Below are 21,187 nucleotides of genomic sequence, written 5' to 3' on the forward strand. Positions count from 1 at the left end.
GACAAAAGTGATACTAAGTCATGAGGGAGAGTCCAGAGCAGCCAGTGGCAAATCAGGAAAGTGAAAAGAACAGATTCCTGACACAGAAGAAAGTCAGTGCTAAGGTGAAGAGATGGATAATGGAACGCCACATGTAAGCAACAATAAGAAAGCCATTTGGCTGGGCCTAACATATGTAGGCGGGAATAACAAGAAATAAATTTTGAAAGGAAAGTTGGAGCTAGGTGCTAAGAGGCTCCAGATGTAACATGGAGCCATAGGAGTTTCCTGAATAGGGGGACTAGCATGATCACATCAGAATTTTAGTAAAGTCACTTAGGCAGCTATATGTTAGGAGAGAGCCATGAGGCAGGGAGAGGCTTTACAATGAGGAGGCCATGATGACAGGTGACACGTGATAAGGAACAGAACTACTGTGGTTGTCACATAAGTAGAGAGAAGAAGATAAATGCAAGAGCTTTTGTAAAGGTATAAAGGACAAGATTTGACAACTAACTGGAATATAGCATGAGTAGTTGAGAATATCACCAAGGGGGGAGACTTGGGTAATTGGAGGGACAGTGGGTACTATAAAGGAATAAACATTTATTAAACCCCTATTATGTGCCAGACACTGTGTGCTAATGCTTTGCAGAAATTGTCTCATCTCCTCACAGCAACTCTGGAAGATTGGTACAATTATGATACCCATTTTAGAGGTGAGCAAACTGAAAGAGAGAGAGGTTAAGTGAATTGCCCAGGGACACACAGCTACAAAGTATGAGGCCAGATTTGACCTCAAGTCTTCCTGACTCCAGATCCACTGTACTACTTCTAGATGTCTCTACTATGGATAGATAGGAAAATCATAAGAGAAGTGGATTAGGGTTGACCATCAGTGCGTTTGACTGTGGCTGATGAGTCTAATAATCTATCATAGGTCAGACATAAATAAAGAGTCTGAACATTTGGGATGAAGATGTCTCTAGATTTGCCCCTCTCGTGTACACTTTGTGCTACTGAGGCATAGCACCTTCTTTGATGTGGGCATGCCATGGGGGGCAAGTCCTATGCCAACATCTCCCATGTCTCACAACTGATACTAAAGTTGTTCAGAGACCTTGAGAATGTTCTTGTACCTCTTCTTCTGACCTTGGGTTAGGGTAGGGGAAAAGATATTGAGCTATGTTGGATCTGTTGAGATTCCTATAGTATAGCCAGCTTGAAATGTAGGACTGTAGCTGAGAGATTAAAGTTCGATTTACAGAACCTGGAAGTCATTTGCATAGTGATGATAATTAAAAACATGGAAGCAGACAAAAAGAGCACCAAGGAGAGAGGGTTGGGGGTATACCCACAATTAGGAGGCATGATAAGAATGGTGATCCAGCAAGAGTCTGTTTAGTCAAAAGAGACAGAACTAAAAGAGAGCAGTGCTATGAAACCCTAGAGTGTAGAGATAGCTCAGAGAGTAGGTTAACAAACAGTGTAAAATGCTATGGACAGGTCAAAACGGATAACAACTAGGAAAAGCCCATTAGATTAGGTGATTATTGACGATTTTGTAATTGATTAACTTCAATCCAGCAAAGCCAAAGGGAAAATGGCTGGAGACTGAGAAAAATAATGAAATTAAAGCACCCATTCTAATAGCTTTTTCTAGGAGCTTAAATACAAAAAGGAAGGAAAACATGACAACAGTTTAAAAGAATGATAGGGTCAAATGGTAGTGGGATGTATGTATGTGTGTGTGTGTGTGTTAAGGATGATGAGGAATACCTGGAAGTCTTTATAGGCAGCAGAAAAGGATACAGACAAATTTACAATAAGAAAAGGGGAATGAATGATTAGGGGGACAACCTCTGGGGAACACAAAAGGGGATGAGAGCAAAGACTTGGCCTTGGTGACTCAAGGGACCATCAGAGATCAGAGTAAATGAGAAAAGAATGGGCACTAATGATGTTAGGAGGTTGTGAGAGAGAAGAAAAGGGGCTTCTAATGGCCTCCATTTTTGAGATTCTCAATCTGTTTCTAGAGGCTCGTGAAACATGAATACAATGTTAGAACAATTAACTTTCCTTATTCAGGTTGTTGTTAATATCTATAAACCAAAATTAGCAGGAATTATCAAAACTACTAGGTCATCATTAAAAAACAGAAAATCTGATAGATAATCCAAAACTAACACTTTAAATAATTAACTTTATTCTCTTTCCTTGACTAGCCTTTAGCCAAATCCAACAAGTAATAAATTGGTTAAATTTGAGTTTCAAGGCATTTTCATTCTCATTTTTTACTGTATGGCAAAAGTGGTAATGATCAGTGAAGTTTACTAAGCAAGGTAAACTGATCCATGGTCATTCATTTTCAATTCAATTATATAATCCAACAAGCACCAAGTCATGCTTATTTTTATAAGAAAATTTTTTAGTCCAGGAACATCATTTTTAACATTTCCTAGACCAATATCATTTTGCAGTGGCATCATTAGTATATTACAATCACAACATATACCAAAACCTATAAAATCATGAAATCTAGCTAATCACTTTTTCATAACACTCTGTGGAACTGTTTGCCTCATATCTTTTTGCCTAATGTCATGTTTCTGGATCATCTGGATCATCAATTAATCACACATGACAGCAGAGTAATATGTGTGTACAAGCAAAAATGTATGCCAAGTGAGCAGAAAATGCTGTTTGTTTCCTTTAGTTAAATGTACGTTAGTTTTCAAGGCTATTACTTACATCAATTTCTCCATCATCTATCTCCCCATCATCTTCTTCTTTTTTTTTCTCCTTCAGAGATTCCAGGTGTTCTTTCTCCTCCCCAATTTTACCACTGGATTTCTCTTCTTCCTCTGGAGTGCCTTCTCCTTTCTCATCCTCATCCTCTCCACCGGCCTTCTCAGCCTCATCCTCTTGAGCAGTAGTTGTTGGTTCCTCAGGAACCTCCTCATCATAATCTAATTCATGTTCATCCAGTTCTCTAGTGACTGAAGAGGCTTCATCTCGAAGATCATTTGTCCTGTCTTCCTCCTCCTCCTCCTCCTCCTCTTCATCCTCTTCCCGACACAGGGAGTTCTTAAGGTCTCTGCTCTGACCATTATTATCAGAGTCCTGAGATTTGGTTTCACTTAATCGGTCCTCCTCATCTGAATGATTTTCCTCTTCACCCTGACTCAGTGCCCTTGCTGCATCTTCTTCTTCTTCCTCCAAATCAGTGCCCCTCCCACCCTCTCCATCCAACTCCCGATCAGACCCACTCTCTTTTAGAATGTCATCATCTGAGAGCTCTTGCTGCTCTTCCTCTGGAGATCCAGGATCTCGATCAGGGCTCTCACACACATCCATCAGTATCCTCAGGTCTACAAAAGAAAGAGAAATATATACATTTACCAAATTCAAGATAAACTGGGAAATATATATTATTTCCTAGTTCTACTGGGCTGAAGAGGAGGAAAAGGTATATGTGTCTTTCCTTCATCTGGTTTAATCCTGAACAGATAGTCTCTATGATTTAGACTCATTCTCCAGACTATGGATGCTATACTCCCTAGGATCATATATTTAGAGCTGAAAAGGACCTCAGAACCTCCTTATTTTACAGATAAGGGGACTGAAGTCAGTCCAGAGGTTAAATGATTTGCCCAAGCTTACATAAGTAGTAAGTGACAGAGCCAGGATTTGAACCTAACTCCTTTGGCACAAAATCTAGAACTCTTACTACTGTAACATTCCATGAGAAAAAAGGCAATTAACTTTAAAATCATATAGATCCAATTAAGTATCACAAATTAATGTGATATTTATAAACCACTTAGGAGATTTTTAGCAATGACAATTTAAGTGAAATATGCCAAATGGGTAAGATTCTCCATATCCTCAGCATACCATCTCCCTGAACTCTACCTTCCCCTAAATACAAATGCAATGTAAGGCAATCAATGTTACAATTTTGACACAGAATTACCTACCCCCCCCCCATCCTAGCAGTCAATTAGAAAAAAAGTCAACAAGATTTTTTGCTATAGGAGAAAACAATTCGATTTTAGGTGACATGTTGCTTTTGAAATTAAAGATGGCCTCCACATGGTAACCACTGATACTGTACATGGCACCAGATTGCAAGCCATAAACCTACCTTTGGCTTTAGAGTTAACCTTAGGGGCCTAAAGCAGAACAACTGTAGACAGTTCTTTAGCAACTCTCAGCATGCATTTCAAAGGATGTCCACGTTGGTGCTAGTCACTTTTCATGTATAGGTACTGTGTTAACATCCACCCAGATCAGAATACCTATTAAAAATAAGTTAGGATAATAGATAATGGGCACTAGTGGCCCATTTTATGTCCTGGGACAACTCTATCCACTTGAAGGGATAGATTTATCTGTATCACTTTACACTCCAAAAGTAGAAGAGCATTTGTCATACAAAAGATGCCCACAGAAGCAAAGATTTACAATGCTATTAATTAAAGAATTACTAAAGGAGACCATAATTCATATTATAATTTTAGGCCATTTTGTATTGTGTCAGGTAACTGAGTGGACACTGTCATATCTACAATGAGGGACTCCTTCCTTCCCACCAAAATTGTGACTCATGACTTTGATATAAGCTGCCAATGGGTATATTCACCTGTAGAGAAGAACTTCTGGTAGAAAATTCTCCATATTACGAGAGCTGTGCTTACATGATGCTGACAGTCTCATTCTGCTCTATTTCAGAAGATATTCAAGTCTATTTTTACTACTCCAGATTTAATTATAAAGTGCACACATGCTGGTATCCCACTCAGATGCTTTAGGAGGGTACTTTGTTCTTCCTTCTCCTGTTTTTAAATGCAGGGCAAGATGGCTGACATTTACTAATTTCATGCTGCATGTTGGTGGCAGAAAAAACACTGAGCAGTTTTCATGCAGTCCTCTGAAATCTACAGGGATGTACACACTGGCTACATTCACAGCATCACAGGATTTAGAGCTGAAAGAGACTTTAGAGATTATCTAGTCCAACCCCTTCAAATGATAGACAAAGACCAGGAGAGTAAGAGATGGGAAATAGCTTGACCAAAAGTCACATGGCATATTCAGGGATAGGGTATTTCACAATTCCACCCCCTCCCCACACACCATCCCCCAATTAGTAGTCACATTTGAACCCAGGTCTTTTTTACTCTAAACTCAATGTGCATTTCAATACAACACAATGCAGCTAACCTCATACCCTGGTAGCCTTCTACCTGAACAGCACTGCCCAAATACTCATTTCAGGCTATGGCATACCACCCCCTTCTAACATAGCCTCACAGAAATCCTCCCACCTCTGAGGTTTTTTTCTCTCTGACACAATCTCAATAATGAAACTAGATAGTGATATCACAAGCACACTATTATCTTAGTGATCAAGGGCAAAAATGTACACTGATATTAAAACCTATCAATCATCCAGTGCTTATTGGTTTGGACAGAAAGTTTTTGGGGCTCATTCTTTTCAAAAGTAAAACATGTTTAAAAGCATACAGAAGTAGAGTCAAAACTCAGAAATTCACTCCTCCAAAGGGCTAAAGTCACAACTCTGACAACAATTTATTATCTTAACAAATGAAAAGATTCTCTGAGGGGTCAAGGCAATTTACTTTTAAAATGTGTTCATTTAGAACCTGGGATTTCATCTGTGTAGCAAATTTGGTAGTGTAAACTCCCTCCAGCAATGAAGTTAGGCAACTCTGTAACTTAAAGAGTCTTAGTTGCTTGATGGCAATGAGGTCAAACAGTTAGTATGTATCAAAAACAGTACTTGAACCCAAGTCTTCCTGATTTCAAGGTCAATCCTCTATCCCCTGACTTGTTTGCAGAAATTGGCCAGCCAGCCAGAATGAAAGGAAGAAAACAAAGAGAAGGTTAAGAACAATAGATATGTACAGTCATTAACAGAAAATATAAGGCTTCTCACCCATCTGAAGTCACTAAAAAGCAAACACATTTGAAAGTGACCTAGATCTCATTCTACAAACTATTCAACACTATCATGGAAAGGGAAATGCATCTTTGAATAGAAAAGGAAAGGAGAGAAAACTGAGGATCTTTTTCTTTCTGCAAAGCAATCGCTTGAATTTCATGCTTCATGCTGCTCTAAGCATGTGAATAAAGGTGGAGGAAAAAACTGACCCCCTGCGCCAGGGAGAACAAAAATTCTGGTCCTTCTGCTGACACCTCTCACTTCCTCCCCTGTCAAGTGAGAATAGGAGTTGACATCAATTAACAATAGCTGCCAAAAGGTCAGCAGCCTAAACCATAACAAGGTGAAAATCTCATTTTTCAAGCCTTGGTAAAGAGATAATATTAACATACTATATACACTCAAGAGCCACTTTTGCACTGGTTGTTTGGTCAAATAAAAGAGCCTTTAGTACTCTATGTGATGAATTTAGATAATCCTCAAAAGAATGTCTTATCTATGCTACTACCTCCCAAGAAATGAACAGATACCAGATTTCATGGACTGCCTACAAAAGCAAATTTATCTACAGAATTAAGTTACAATTGAAACTGTAGCTAAAAACCATGCACCTGATGGGCTGCAGATATCTCCTGCATGACTGCTAAACAGAACCATGGTTGGATTTTAAAGGTTACTATCTGGTACAACCCTCATCTAGTCTAATCTTCAGTTATGATCTGATCATGACATGTGACATATATTCATTCAAAGTTCTTATGCTCCACACACTATCATAGTCTATTTCTAGACCTTCACAGGTATAGATAATTCATCATAAAGCATGCTAATATGGTTTAAATTTTATTAGGTAAAGAACCAACTGCACTTTACATTTAGACCTTAAATGATAAAATGTAGAAATGAATGTCTTTCTGACTTTGAATTAGTCTTAATCAAGCCAAGAAAAGGGCTTGTAAATAAACAGAAAAAAAGTTCATTTTAAAATTTGCAGATCATAGGTGGCTCCCAATTTGCAAACACTAAACTTTGAAAAATATTTACCAATAAGAACAATTATTGCTCTACTTGTCTTCTGGATGACAGCTTCCACTTCTGCCACCAGGAGTAACATCTCATTTCCATAAGATTTCATCCTTCACCCATCCTTCCCCCCTATTCTGTAAGTACCAGCAAAGATCCAACCAAGAATGTTCCCCACACCTTCTTAATGCCATATCCAATTCCCTATTACTTGCACAAGTTTCAGAAAGACTAAAAAAGTTTAGGGGATCTTACATATTATAGTTCAGTCATGTTATATATTAAAGAGACTTTTGGGCACTACCTTGGAAACTTAGGCACCATTTATAAAAACTATTTCTATGGAAAATGCTGTATTTCAAGTTCCAAACAACCAATCAAAAATGATCTTGTGGAACACAATTCATTCCTAAGTTGGGGACTACCTAAACTAAGAGCAGAGGACAATTCCTCTGAATTATGTTCTTCCAATAGTGGTTGATTCATCAAGGAGCATTTATTAAGTGCCTACCATATGTCAGGGGGATACCTGGGGATACCAAGAAAATATAAAATATCTCTTGCCCTCAAAGGGCTCCATAATACCAAAAGAGACATGTGTCTACTTATATCTTACTGCAGTTCCCCTTATGCAATAGCTTATTTTTCCAAAATAAATACAAAGGTTTACTTTAAGCCCAAGGAATAGTGATGGGATTACAAGTGGTGCTGGACAAAAGAATAGTCTAATGAAAACAAACCAGAAGATGAGACCCACTAAAAATCAACCTCCAGTTTCACAGGAAATGCTGCCTCAATTTTTATTCTTGTGAAAATTGTCTCTTATCATAAAACCTGAGGATTATCTGTTATAATCTATACTTGGACATGAATTCCCTCTACAACATCTTCAACAAACAATTACTCAGTCTCTTTTTGGATCCTGATTCTTGTTCAAATATAAGCTATCCCTTTCAGCTTTGAGTTATCTTCAAACTTAATAAGTGCTCTATCCATACCTTCAACATTATTAAAATGTTGATCACAAGGCTAGGATCAGTAGCAAACAGAGACACAAAGACATACATATATTTTTTAAATTATAAAAAATTAAGCACTTGCCTCCTTATAAATTTGATTTTTAAGCTCTACTTTAGCATGTTGAAGGAGAAGTTACTTAATAGAACTCCCCAAATTCCATTTCCTTTACAGGTTGGACACATGCTTTCATGTGCTCATAAGAATGTGCCAGAGCAATAAAAGCACAAAGCACACCTACTACTCTCAGGAGGAAGACTTCACTTTTCAGGTGGCCAGTTCTGCTTTCCCATGTAAGACTAGCAAAAAAGTGTCTTTTATAAGGACAAATGGTTTCTTCTCTCTCTGAAGCCTTTTTCAGCACAATAGTGAGAAATCTAAAAGCCATTATAACATAAAAGAAAAGTAACACTTAGTATAAGGAAAAGAGCACTGGGTTCTAAGAGGCAGAGAACCTAGGTTCAAAACTCATTACCGCTGCTTACTACCTTTGTAAACCTTGGGCAAGTCACTTAACTTCCCTGGGTCTTGGCTTCCATCTATAAAATGAGGGAGTTGGATTATGGGGCCTCTTGAGTCCCTTCTGGCTCTAGTTCTTTTAAGTCTATGAATCCACAGCCATTTGACAGAAGCATCAGACCAGTTATACCAATTGGTTTAGTTAGAAAGAGTCCTGAACTATCTGTCAGAAAACCAGGGTTCTTTGATTTGTCACTAACTACTTGTATGACTTTAAGTTGCTAAAAAGAATATTGACAATAGCCACCACTTTATAGCTATACAGAACTTTACGGTTTTCATGATGTTTTCACATATATTCTCTCATACTCTCTCTGGGTCTCAGTTTCCTCATTTGGACTACATAAGATCCGAAATAGGTGATCTCTATGGTTTCTTCCAGATTTAACACTCTACCACTATAAAAAGGTCTAGTTCAGAAAAACTTGGTTTACTTTAGTTTAACAAATAATACACTTTCTGAACAAAAATCTTACCTGACTTCTAACAATGTTGACCAATTTTGTCTTCTTAGATGAACTAGTATTATCCCACAGTCATGAATTCCTATCAAGGTTTAGAGTCTAATCTTCAGGATCTTGTTCAGACACTTAAGGAATTGTCTATGACATGTAAGATATGACTGAAATGATGAGACTGATTTTTTTTTAAGCAATTGGGGTTAATTAAGCAATCTTGCTCAAGTAGGTAATAAGTGTCTGAGCCCGGATTCGATCCCAGGTCATCCTGACTCAGGAGCCGGTGCTCTTACCAGCTGGGCTACCTGGCCACCCGAGATTGATTTTTAAGAAGCAAAATTTTGAGATTCATGATTTCACCAATATGAATAATCCCTCCATAGAAAGTCTATAATAATTGCATACATAAACAGATTACCTTAATGAAATTACTGTGGCCAAATAAATTCATCACCCTATCAATGTTCTAGTGATGAGACTTCACTGGGTTAAGCTGGTTCTCAAACAAGTCCACTACCAGTCCCCTACTCAAAATTTTGCTAGGATCTGCTAGACCTCTGTGCTCTGTTGGCACAACCTACAAGAATGCAGTATCACCTCCTCACCATCATAAAGCAACTAGAGAAATAAACTGGTTTAGTTTTCATATCTAAATTATGTAAACAAAAATACATAGTCACCCTGCAAGGCCACATCTTTATTCCAACAAATACAGCTCATTTATAAGACAAAAGAAAATTTTAGTAACAGTTTTATTTAAACATTTTAAAAACTTATCTTTCAAGGTATTATGACAGTATTTTAAAATATATTCAATAATGGCAAGTCTTTATCCTTTGGGGAACAATTTGAGTTCAGAAAGAGTAAAAAGCAAGCAATCTCAAGTCAAGTCTAATGACTAATTGAGGGATCAAACTGAGTAATAATATTTTTAGTCAAAAAACAAGTACTACTATAAATAATCTTAGTATTCTTCCCTAGCTTGTAACAGCTTTCAAGGCAAAGAGTTTTGGCCAATAACAGCATTATTGGAATAAGTATATAGCTTCCCAAGGTGACTTGTTTGAAGGTCAATATTCATTTGACTGTATTTTTTAAATTTTATTTTTTTAAAGCATTTACTTTGCAGTTGGAACCCCAAGACCACAAAGGAGAGCTACCCCAAAGGTGATTGATAATTCTCAGAAGGAAACTCTGTATGGTTGGTGACAGAGCATTTTTTATTAATTTCCCTCAAATTTAACTGTAAGACTCACTGATCTATGGCTCCCCCAATGAATCCCAGGACAGTCACTCATGCTTTTAACAATCAAGAATTGTTGAAATGTGAAGTCAAAAACTACTTTGATCTCAGGCAAGGCTTTACTGCACCTTTTCTGAAGCAGCAAATACTGTTTCTCTAAGGTTACAGATTACCACCTAAAGGCTTTCCCCACCTCAGGAAACTTTTTGGCTATCAACAACTTAAAGATAAAAGGCTTTAGGAAGCTGGCTCAATCAACAGTCAAGGTTTACCCTCCGAGGAGAGTAGGTACCCTAATCTTCCAGAGGGGGTGGGGGTACTGCAATCCTAATCCCCTTGTCATGGAAAGAGCTAAAAAACAGAAAAAGAACTAAAGGTTTGCTGATCAGAAAGAAAACGTTTTCAATGATGTCACAAAATGACATGCACTCACAAACGAACAAACAATGAGGCTCTCGTCTTCTCTTAGTGAAAAAAAAAGTAAAATTCTCCTAAATTAACACAAGTTTCTGACACACAGTAAAGCACTCAATAAATGCACTTGACTTGACAACGGGTTTAAAGACCACGACGATCTGACCTCTCTGAAGCCACCGTTTTCTCATCTGTAAAATGGAAATAACATCTGCAGTAAGACTTCCAGCTCTTCGTAAACCTTAAACTGATGTAGGAATATTTTTAAAGGTTTATGTGATAAACTTCCACTCTCCACAACAAAGCACAGTGGATAAACGCATACAGCAAAGTCTAGATTTTAGTGTTAGCTCTGCACTAAGAGAAAATTTGCACGAAAGCTTAAATCTTCATACTTTCCCTACCGTTGCTAGTTAGCTCGGGCCAATCAATAACCCTCCCAGTTTGTTTCCATTTTCCTAATCAAACAGACTTGGAATCTACGCGCTAGTTTTTTTTCCTCCTAATAGGTGCAAGCATGGCCTGGAGCACAGCCAGCAAGCACGCTCCGGCGAGAAAAGACAGCAAATCCGGGCATTTCCCACCCAAAAGTTTCTCACGCCACAACTTTCCGCGCAGGGAACCCCTTGTGGAGCGGGGCTTCTGGCTTTTGTGGTCGGTCAGCACGGACCAAGTAAATCTCGGGCCCGGGATCCATGACAGCTCTGGAAAGGCCAAGCAGGCGCAGGGAGCGACCCCCACGGGCGGCCAGTCCCCACGGTCAGCCCCCTGCCGCAGCCAGGGTCTCGAGGGGCCGGCCGGTAGCGGCCCGCCCTCCGGGGGCAGTAAGAAAGCGGGATCGCGCGTGCTTTAGGGGAGCAAGCCCCCCTCCCCGCGCGCGCAGCTCCCCCACGGAGCCGAACCTGGCCCCTCCCCCCCCACGCCCCACGCGCGCACGCGCACACACTCTCGCGCGCGCCGGGGGAGCCACGAGCCCTGAAGTAGTCGAGCCCCTCCCCCCTCCCCGCCTCCGAGGCCCCGGCGCGCGGCCCGGCCTCTCCTCCAGGGCCGCCGCCCCCCGGTCGGCCCCTGCCGCGGCCTCCAACCCAGGCCGGGCCTGCGCCGCCGCCGCCGCCCAGCCCCCGGCGCCCGCTCCTCACCTCACTTCAGCGCGAGGGCGGCCGCGGAGGAGAGGAGGGGGACGGGGTGGGGGAGGGGGGGGCCGCGGCGCGGAGAGGCGTCCTCCCGGTCCTTCCGCTCCTCACAGACCTTGGCTGCTTCGGCTCCAGCTCCGACTCCGGCTCCGGCTTCGGCTTCGGCTTTGGGGCGACACGGGCGGAACAAACGGGCTCCACTACCCGCGGGGGCCGGCCATTGTGCGACGTCATCAGGCCGCGACCGCCTCTCTCCAGAGAGCGGGCTTCCCTCCTCCCTCCTTCTCTCCCTGGCCCGGGCTGGGCGGCTCCGCCCCCTCCTCGCTCCGCGCCGCGCCCTGTCGTGCGTGCCGTGCGTGCCGCACTTAAAGGAGACAGACTGCCTGAGACCCTGCAGCAAAGGGGGAGAAAGGTATCGGGGGCAGGGAAGGATGGGAGAAGATAAACAGAGGCATATCGGTCTATCAATAATTCTTATCTTCAAAAAGAATTTACTACATACGTTCTGGGTTTTAGCCATTATTCTTCCCGCTGGACAAAAATGGAACAGCTCCTGCCCTCAAAGAGCTTAATGTTCTAAAGTGTGCGCGCATGGAGGCAAGCACGTGAGGAAGATAACAATGCAGCTTCGGGGATGGGATGGGGGGAGCGGGGAGGAGGTCCCTGAGGACCGCAGAGGAAACCGAGAAGAGCCCAAGTCTGATGAAGAAGGCAGCATTTGAGCTGAAGAAGATTCCAAGAGGAGGTGATGCCTGTGCAAAGGCCTGGAGATGGAGAATGGATTGCCAAACCCGTCTGTGGTCAGGGGAGAGGCAGGGGACAAACATAAGCCTTACCAGAGTCCCGTGGGTGGAGGGGAGGAAGGGGAAGGATGTTTCTAAATGACGGGGCACAGACCCAAGCCGAGACCTTGCCCCCAAAAGAGTCCCTTTTGTCCATGGCCCTGGACTCTCCTCCAATCTTCCCACTTGACCTGGCTTGTCATGCCCAGTTCTGTTGCTCTTAACCTGGCCTCACCCTCCATTGGCTGTGACCTTGGATTGCCTGCTTCCCACCCTCCATCCATTCAAAATCCCATTTTCTTGGTTCTTGGTGTCTGACCTCTAATTACTTCAGCTACTGGCCATTCCCGTCAAGACCCTCCCCATACCCCTCCTTTTGTCACCCTAGGCTACTTGACCACCCCTAGATCCCTCCCACAGTCTTTCTGTATATAAGCTCCATCTTGCCTCCAATTCAATCTAGCTTTGGTTCAATCCGGTTTAGATTCAGTCTGACCCACTTGCCAATACAAGTGTCACAAATGCTCATATTCCTTAAGAGTCTACCCAATATGGAGGATCTTTAATAAACTTTGCTTTTTTTTGTCTGAAAGAAGGCTTGAGTTGAATGCATTCAACTCAGCCAGTTGGTATTTTGTGGTCCCGAGTACCTGTAAACCTCAACATGAATACTGAAAAGAGATATCAGACTATGAAGAGCTTGTTTATTTTTCTTGGCACATAGGTGGTGCTTAATGCTTGTTAACAATTGGGCATCTAGGTGGCAAAGTGGGTAGAGTGCAGGGCCTGGAGCCAGGAAGACATCTTCTTGAGTTCAAATCTAGCCTCAGAAGCTAGCAGTGTCACCCTGGGTAAGTCACTTAACCCAGTTTGCACCAGTTTCCTCCTATGTAAAATGACTTGGAGAAGGATATGATACACCACTCCCAGTATCTTTGCCCCTCAAAACTCAAATGAGGTCACATGATTGAAAAATGACTAAACAACAAACAAAAATGTTTATTATAGTTGGGTTGGGGATGGCAGTGCTAACATTGTAAAACATCTTTTAGGAAAAATTACTTTGAGAGGCTTGAGGTAGGGAAACCAATTATAAGAGTATTCAGGTGGCAGGAGATAAGGGCTTGAACTGGGGTGGTGGTTTGAGAGGAGTTAAGAAAGTAAGGAAATAACCATTTATTAAACTCCTGCTATATCCCAGGCACTGTGCTAGGCACATTACAAATATTATCTCCTTTGATCTTTACAACCACTCTGGGAGATAGGTGCTATTATTATACCCATTTTACAGATGACGATATTGAGACAAGCAAAGGTTAAGTGACTTGCCCAGGTCACCTAGAGGGTAGAACAGGTAATAAATGTCTGAGGGCAAATCTGAGCTCATTTCTTCCTTAATCTAGGACCAACTGTATCCACTGGGCCACACAGAGCTGCCCCGCTGTGTTTTCAGAGGAAACATTTCATGTAAAACCTCAGTAATTGAAGGGATAATGGTGCCTAAACAGAAGCAGAGAAGTCTGGAAGAAGGATTAAAAAAAAATTCTGTTTTGAGTTTAGTTGCTTCAAGACATCAGATGGGTCTGCAACTCTAGAGAGAGGCTAGACCTGGATATATCAATCTAGGAGTCATTCGTATGGAGACTATGGAACCCATGGAATCAAAAGCAGTCATTAAGAAGACTAGCCTAGTCCCCCTAGAAGAGGGCCTAGGTCAGGACCTCGGGATACACTCATGGGAATGTGATATGAATGATGATTCAGTCAAGGAGAAAGAAAAACAAGAGGTCAGGAAGGTAGGAAAAGAGCCAGGAGAAAACTTAGAAGAGGAGGCAATATCTGGAAAGAAAGGGTGGTCAACTGTCAAAAGCTGTTTAACCTGAAGCTTTAAAACCCACCTCAATAATTCTATGGACCTTCCTTATGTGCCTAAGGCATTGCATCTAATAAGCATTTAAGTGCTGTGTGCTGGATATGGAGACTAAGTGAAACAGCCCTGGGAGTCAACTTATTGGGGAATCAATAAACATTTATTTAGTGCTGAGGTTGGTGATACAAAAAGAGGCAAAAGGAACATGAAACCTAATGGGGGAGACAACATGCATGAAAATATATGCAAACTATGTACAGGATAGATAGGAAATACTAGAAGGCATGAGAATTAAGAGGGGTTGGGGAAGACATCCAGTAAAAGAAGGAATTCTAGTGGGGACTTACAGGAAGCCAGGGGGGTCAGTAGTGGGAGCAGAGGAAGGAGAGGGAGGGCAATGCCTTAAGGAAAAAGGTGGAATTTCTTGTTCATGGAATAGCCTGGAGGCTAGGGACAATAGTTTGAAGAGTATATGTTGGGGGAAAGGTGAGGGGAGGTTAGGTTATGTAGGACTTTGGATGCCAATCAGAATATTTTGTATTTGCTCCTGGAGGCCATAGGGAGCTACTAGAAGACAGCATGCATATGTAAAACTATACATGATATGTACAAACTGAATTAAATGTAGTTATGAGAAGGATCCTGCTGTGTGTGTTAAGGGGATAAAGAAAGGCTTCTGTGGAAATTGGCACTTGAGAGACTAGAGGATACAGAAAAAACACTGGATTTGGAGGCAGGGAAGTTGCACATTCAGATCTTACCCTAGTGACTTTGGGTCAAATCTTACCCTAGTGACTTTGGGTCAGTTACATCCTCCCTGGGCTTCAGTTTCCTGGTCTGTAAAATGAAGCTGCTGGAGTAAATGGCCCTAAGATCTGAAATCTATAAACCTACTGGGAAAACCTCCCTTTATCAACTTCTTAGCTTTTTATTCTGCATTTGGGTGGAACTGTAGCTTAGTGGGGCTTTTCCCTCTACTAGACTGCTCCAAGAGATTTGGACTGTCCGATGTCACCCTGTAGAGTGCCAGAACACAATAGGAGCTTCCTTTAGGGAACTATTCTTCCCTGTCCTTAGGACTACCCTCGGAATAACAATGGCCAGTATTTATATTTACACTGTGGGTTGTGGTTTACAAAGCATTTAAAGCACAAAGTCCTGGAGGACCCAAATTTTCAGTTTTTGCATTTGTATCCCAAGCTCTTAGTGTCCTGCATATATCGTAAAGCTTCATACATTTTTGTTGAATTGGTTATTTTTTTGAGAGAGGAGGGAGTGTGAGGGGAAAGGAGAAAGTGAGAGAAGGGAGGGACATAAGAAAGGAGAAAAATGAGAATTAAAAGGAATAGAATGAAAAAGAAGAGAAAGAAGAGGGAGGACAAAGCAGACTGGAGAAAGGGAATTGCAAATGAGAAGAGAAAATAATGATGGAGAAAGAACCCTGGACCCGACCAACTCTAGAGTCCCTCAGCAGAGGTGCTGCACTTGTCCAAGGGCCATTTCCAAACATCTTGCAATTCTTTCAGTTTTGCGTGTTTACACAGTGCCAGACATGCCTTGTGTGAGCTTTGTGGAGCCCAAGAATCAGTTTGTATTAGCTGGTCTGTATCTCCTGGGTGAACAGAGCTAAAAGGAACACACCTCCTTAATATTAAGTAGGTTTCCCACCCATGGTGTTATGGCAGCCCAGCAAAAGGGAGTTGGATGTATCTGTTTCTGTGTTCCCAGTTCAGAGTGTACTGTGCTGCAGCCATTCTGGACAGGGGCTCCTAGAACAACTCTCCACAGTTCAAAGCCAGACTTTTCCTGGAAGAGCCCAGCGTGTGTGTGTGTGTGTGTGTGTGTGTGTGTGTGTGTTCTTTTGTTTTTATTGATATTATTCGTTTTGCACACATTCATTTCACAATTTATCCCTTCCCCACTCCCCTCCCAAACAAAATTAAAAACAAAAACAGAAAAAGAAACGTTCAGCAAAACTAACCAGACATCAGCCTGAGTCAGACAGTAAATGCAATATCCCACATCCATAGCTCCTCACTTCTGCAAAGAAAGGAGGAATAAACATTTCTTTTCATCTTGGAGGTAGGGTCAAGCTTGGTGTTTATATTTACATAATATTTAGTTTCCTTTTTCCCCCTTTCCATTTGGGTTGCTATGCTCATTTGAATATTGTTTTCCTATTTTTGTTTCAGTTCTGTATCAGTTCATCTAAGTTTTCCTGAGCTTCTCTGAATTCATTATTTCTCTGGGTGTAGTAATATTCCATTCTGTTCATGTATTACAATTTATTTATCTATCCCCCAACCCCAAGGATCCCACTCCTTTAAAAAAAGTTTTCTTCTCACTTCCAACTAAATCAGTTCTAAAGCAGTGGAGCAGCAGATTAAATGCCTATTATGGGCAAAGGACTGAGAATACAAAGACCAAAACCTAAACTATCCACTCCCTAGGAATTTTATACATTCTGCTGGGTTTGGGGGTGAGATGCTAAGAATACAGCCTCTGCAAAAATAGTAAATACTAGGTAATTTAGGAAGAGAGAACTAACAAGATGGGGGAAGTAAGGAGAATCCCAGAAGAAGGCTTCACAGAGAAAGTGGCTCTTCTGCTGTGCCTTGAAGGAAATGAAGGATTCAGTCTCAGAAATAGAGGAGGGGATGTGTATATTCTAGACATATAAAAACAATGACTGAGACAGGGAATGGTATGTCATATTCAGGGTATAGCTAACAGTCCAATTTGGTTGGAATATGGCCTGCATGATGAAGGAGTAATATGTAGTCTCCTAAGCAAGGGAGTTACATGATCAGATCCAAGTCTGGACCCTAGGAAGAGTCTTTTGGCAACCATGCTGAAGATGGAGAGTCTAGAAGTAGGTTAAGTAGGAGACTGTTACAAAAGGCCAGATGAAGAGGTGATGAGAGCCTGAAAAGGGGTAGTTGTGTGGATGAATAGTAAAGAAGAAAGATTTGACAGAGATGTAATAACAGGACCTGGAAACTGATTGGATATAGGGGAGGGAGTGTGAGCATGTGAGGGAGGGGGAGATATCAAGGATAACTGAGATTACTATCCTAGGTGAGTGGGAGGCTGGGGAGGAATGATGACATCCTCAACAGAAAGGAGGAAAATTTTAGGAGGAATAAATTTGTGTAGGGCAATCACAGGGCTATGTCTACATTATTGACTAATAAGTGATCTTTAAATGTGATGAGTAGAGCACAGGACTGAAAAGCCACAGACTCAGATGTGGGTCAAAAGCTACCTCAGACACTTACTAGTGGCATGGCAGTAGTATATCGCTTAACTTTCCTTGGCATCAGTCCTTCATCTATAAAATGGGGAAGGGCACACTGGAAAGCTCAAAGGTTCTTTCCAGCTATAAATGTTTCTGAGGCTCATCTATAAAATGGGAATAATGATAATACCTGAGATGCAGCTTCATGTGGCAGGTGGAGGAGGACTACATTTCTTAGATCCCTTGCAACTACAAGTCTGGTCCTAGGTGCTTGACAAAGTCATCCCAAAGGTGAGGAAGAAGCCTTTTCAGATAATAAAACTACTTGGAATTGACTTAATGAGAGTTTCTGAGAGACAATGGCAATTATGTGGTGATGATTTAGAAAGATCATCAAGAAGTCCATCACCAGTCCTAGAGTGAGGAAGAATGATCTCTAGATTGAGAGCTGAGGAACACCCACTTCCTGAGGTCAATTTGTTCACCAATCAAAGGAGGGTTTGGGGCAAGGTGCTCTCCCTAGGTCCTTTCTAGCTCTAAATCTTAAAATATTGACCTTTTTCTAGTATCTTTTGTTAAGTGATGTTTCCCATGTAAGTGAATTTTTCAGATAGTTGAGGATTATCTCTTTAAGTCCTAAATATCCTCCTTCCCCTACTCCCATTCAAGTTATCCATATTTTCAATTAACTTTGGAAAGTGATGAGAGGCAATGTAACTTAGTGGAAAAAGAGCTGGCTTAAGAGTCAGGAACCTGGAAAACATACTAGGAATAGACCAACATCTCACACTGTATATGAAGATAAGCTCCAAATAGGCACCTGATTTAGACAAAAAGGGTGATATTAGAAGCAAATTAGGGGAGCATGGAAAAGATTACCAGTCAAATCTATGAATAAAGGAAGAGTTTATGACCAAACAAGAAACAGAGAGGATCACAAGAGGCAAAATAGATCATTTTTCTCATATTAAATTAAAAAGGTTTGTAAAACAAAACCACTGCAACCAAAATTAGAAGGAAAACAGGAAACGGGGAAATTTTATAGCAAGTTTCTTTGATAAAGGACTCATTTCTCAAATATATAGAGAACTCAGCCAAATTTGTTTAAAAAAAGGTGGGGGGGGACGGTCAGTAGCACAGGGAGTAAGAGCACCGGCCCCAGTGTCGGGATGACCTGGGGATCGAATCCAGGCTCAGACACTTAGCAACCACCCAGAAACACCTGACTGTGTAACCTTGAGCAAGTTAAAAAAAAAAAAAACTTAAAAAAAAGGAGCCATTTCTCAATTGATAAATGGTCAAAGGAGATGTACAGGCAATTTTCAGAAGAAAAAAAAACAAAGCTATCAATAGTCATATAAAAATTCTCTAAATCACTAGTAATCAGAGAAACACCAAACCAGTTCTGAGGTATCACCTCACACATATCAGATTAGCTAATGCTGCAGAAAGGAAGATAACAAATGCTGGAGGGGATGTGGAAAACTAAGGACACTAATGCACAGTTAGTAGAACTGCAGACTGGTCCAACTATTCTGGAGAACAATTTGGAACTATGCCCAAAGGGTTATGTAAAACTATGCATACCCTTTCACCACCAATGTGATTAATAAGTCTGTACCCCAAAGTGGTCCAAGAAAAAGGATCATGTACAAAAATATATATGGCCACTCTTTTTTGTAGTGGCAAAAAATTAGAAATTGAGGTATGCCCATCAGTTAGGGAATGACTAAACAATGATATATATGATTGTGTATATGATTGTGATAGATACTATTGGGTTATAAAAAACGATGAAGGGGATGGATTCAGAAGGACCTCGGAAGACTTATATGAACCAATGCAAAGTGAAGTAAGCAGAATTAGGTGAACACTGTACACAATAGTAACAATGTTGTAGCAAGAGTCAACTGTGAAAGACTTAGCTACTCTGATAAAGGATCCACAGCAATTACAGAGGACTCAAAATGAAAAATGCTATTTTCTTCCAGAGAGAAAATTGATTAATTCTGTGTGAAGACTGAAGCATATTTTTAAATTTTATTTTTCTTGCTTTTCTTCTCTGCAAATGACTAATGTGGAAATGTGTTTTGCTTGACTTCATATGTATAATGGGTATCATAATATTTTCCTTCTCAATAGTTGGGGGAGAGTCTGGAGAAAGGTAGAGAATTTGGAATTGAAAATTTTAAAAATAATTAACAAACAAATGAGAGTCAGGAACCTGGGTTCAAGTGCTGCTTCAGGCACAAGTGACTGTAGCCAAGACACTAAATTGTTTACTTCCCTAGGTAATGCTTTAAGACTACAGTTTAAGCTAATCTGCATTGGTAAAGAGAATTTTCTCATCAGAGTTCCTTACACCGAATAAATCATGTCAATCCCTCCTTTTTCTTTACCTCCAACATCACACATTTATTTTTCTTTCAGGAGGCAATCTGGGTCAAGTCCTCTTGATTCCAGGGCATGTGCTCTATCCACTGAACCATTTAGGTATCCCCTAAAATCACACATTTAAACAGAATATGTTCTAATAGTTCAGAGGACTTGGGATTTCATTGATAATTATAGACATCCTCTTCATCAACTCAGACCTAAACCCCTTTATGACATAGTAAAAGTTTTCTTAGGTGGCTGTGACCTAAAACATTATGCACATTGGAACCAACTTTTTTGGTGATGAGGTTGGAGCTCGGATGACAGACACTTCACTCTCTCCAAAATTAATGAAAGTGCTTGTTTACATGTAATTTATACTTTTGATGGATTCAGTCAAGAAATCTGGGTCTTCAGTGTTTATATGAATGGGATGAAGACTCCCACCTGTTACTTATCTGGCACTCTGGGGATGAAATTCCATCCCCAGTCACTTTCTCCTATTCTGTTTGTTCAATCGATAAATCAATTGATCAATAAACATTTATTAAGTGCTACATGCTAAGAACGAGGAATACAAAAAAAAAGTGGTTGTAAGACAATCCCTGCCCTCAAGGAGCTTACAATCTAACGTTCATGCAACATGCAAACAAAAATATACAAAGCAAGCTATATATAGATAAATGGGAAATAATTAACAAAGGGAAGCCTCTATAATTAAGGGTGGGTGGGGAAAGATTCCAGTAAAAGAAGAGATTTTAGTTGGGACTTAACAGCAAGCCAGGGAGGACAGTAGTCAAGAGAGCTTTCCACACATGGGAAATAGCCAGAGAAAATGCCTATAGTTGAGAGATGAAATGTCTTGCCCTTGGAACAGCCAAGAGGCCAGTGTCATTGGACAGAAGAAGATGAGGGTGGGATGGGGAGTAGGAAGACTGGAAAGGTAAGAGGAAGCTAAGTTATCAAAGGCTTTGGATGCCAAATAGAGCATTTTAAATTTGCTCCTGGAGGCAATAGGAAGCCACTGGAGTTTATTGAATGTGTGTTTGTGTGTGTGTGTGTGTGTGTGTGTGTGTGTGATTGAGAGATGGAAAAAGATTGAGACAGAGATATAGACACAGAGAAATATGAGAGAGAGAGAGAGAGAGAGAGAGAGAGAGAGAGAGA

General features: G+C 40.9%; 1 protein-coding gene and 1 long non-coding RNA gene across 8 annotated transcripts in view; one reads left to right on the forward strand and one right to left on the reverse strand.

Annotated features, from left to right (window-relative positions):
- Nucleotides 1-12,024, reverse strand: part of ZC3H18 (zinc finger CCCH-type containing 18) — a 76,801-nt gene extending 64,777 nt beyond the window's left edge. For 3 of the 7 annotated variants that reach the window (XM_069085572.1, XM_069085574.1, XM_069085569.1), the window contains exons 1-2: nt 11,870-12,024; nt 2,731-3,350 (exon numbers count right to left, since the gene is read on the reverse strand). In XM_069085572.1, the coding sequence (XP_068941673.1) occupies nt 2,731-3,336 (606 nt within the window). In that variant the 5' untranslated portion in view covers nt 3,337-3,350; nt 11,870-12,024. Of the gene's footprint in view, nt 1-2,730; nt 3,351-4,624; nt 5,215-11,760 lie in introns of those variants that run through there. The other 4 variants (XM_069085575.1, XM_069085573.1, XM_069085570.1 and 1 more) reach the window with 3 other exon arrangements.
- A 60-nt stretch (nt 12,025-12,084) lies between these two features.
- Nucleotides 12,085-13,214, forward strand: LOC138159324 (uncharacterized). The gene is made up of 2 exons (XR_011167863.1): nt 12,085-12,166; nt 12,271-13,214. It is a non-coding gene; the product is annotated as an uncharacterized lncRNA (long non-coding RNA).
- Nucleotides 13,215-21,187: the final 7,973 nt, after the last annotated feature.

Source organism: Petaurus breviceps, unplaced genomic scaffold (genome assembly GCF_028583685.1).
Source record: "Petaurus breviceps papuanus isolate PSGF00001 unplaced genomic scaffold, PetGlider_PUasm1.0 176, whole genome shotgun sequence".
Taxonomy (NCBI): Eukaryota; Metazoa; Chordata; class Mammalia; order Diprotodontia; family Petauridae; genus Petaurus; species Petaurus breviceps.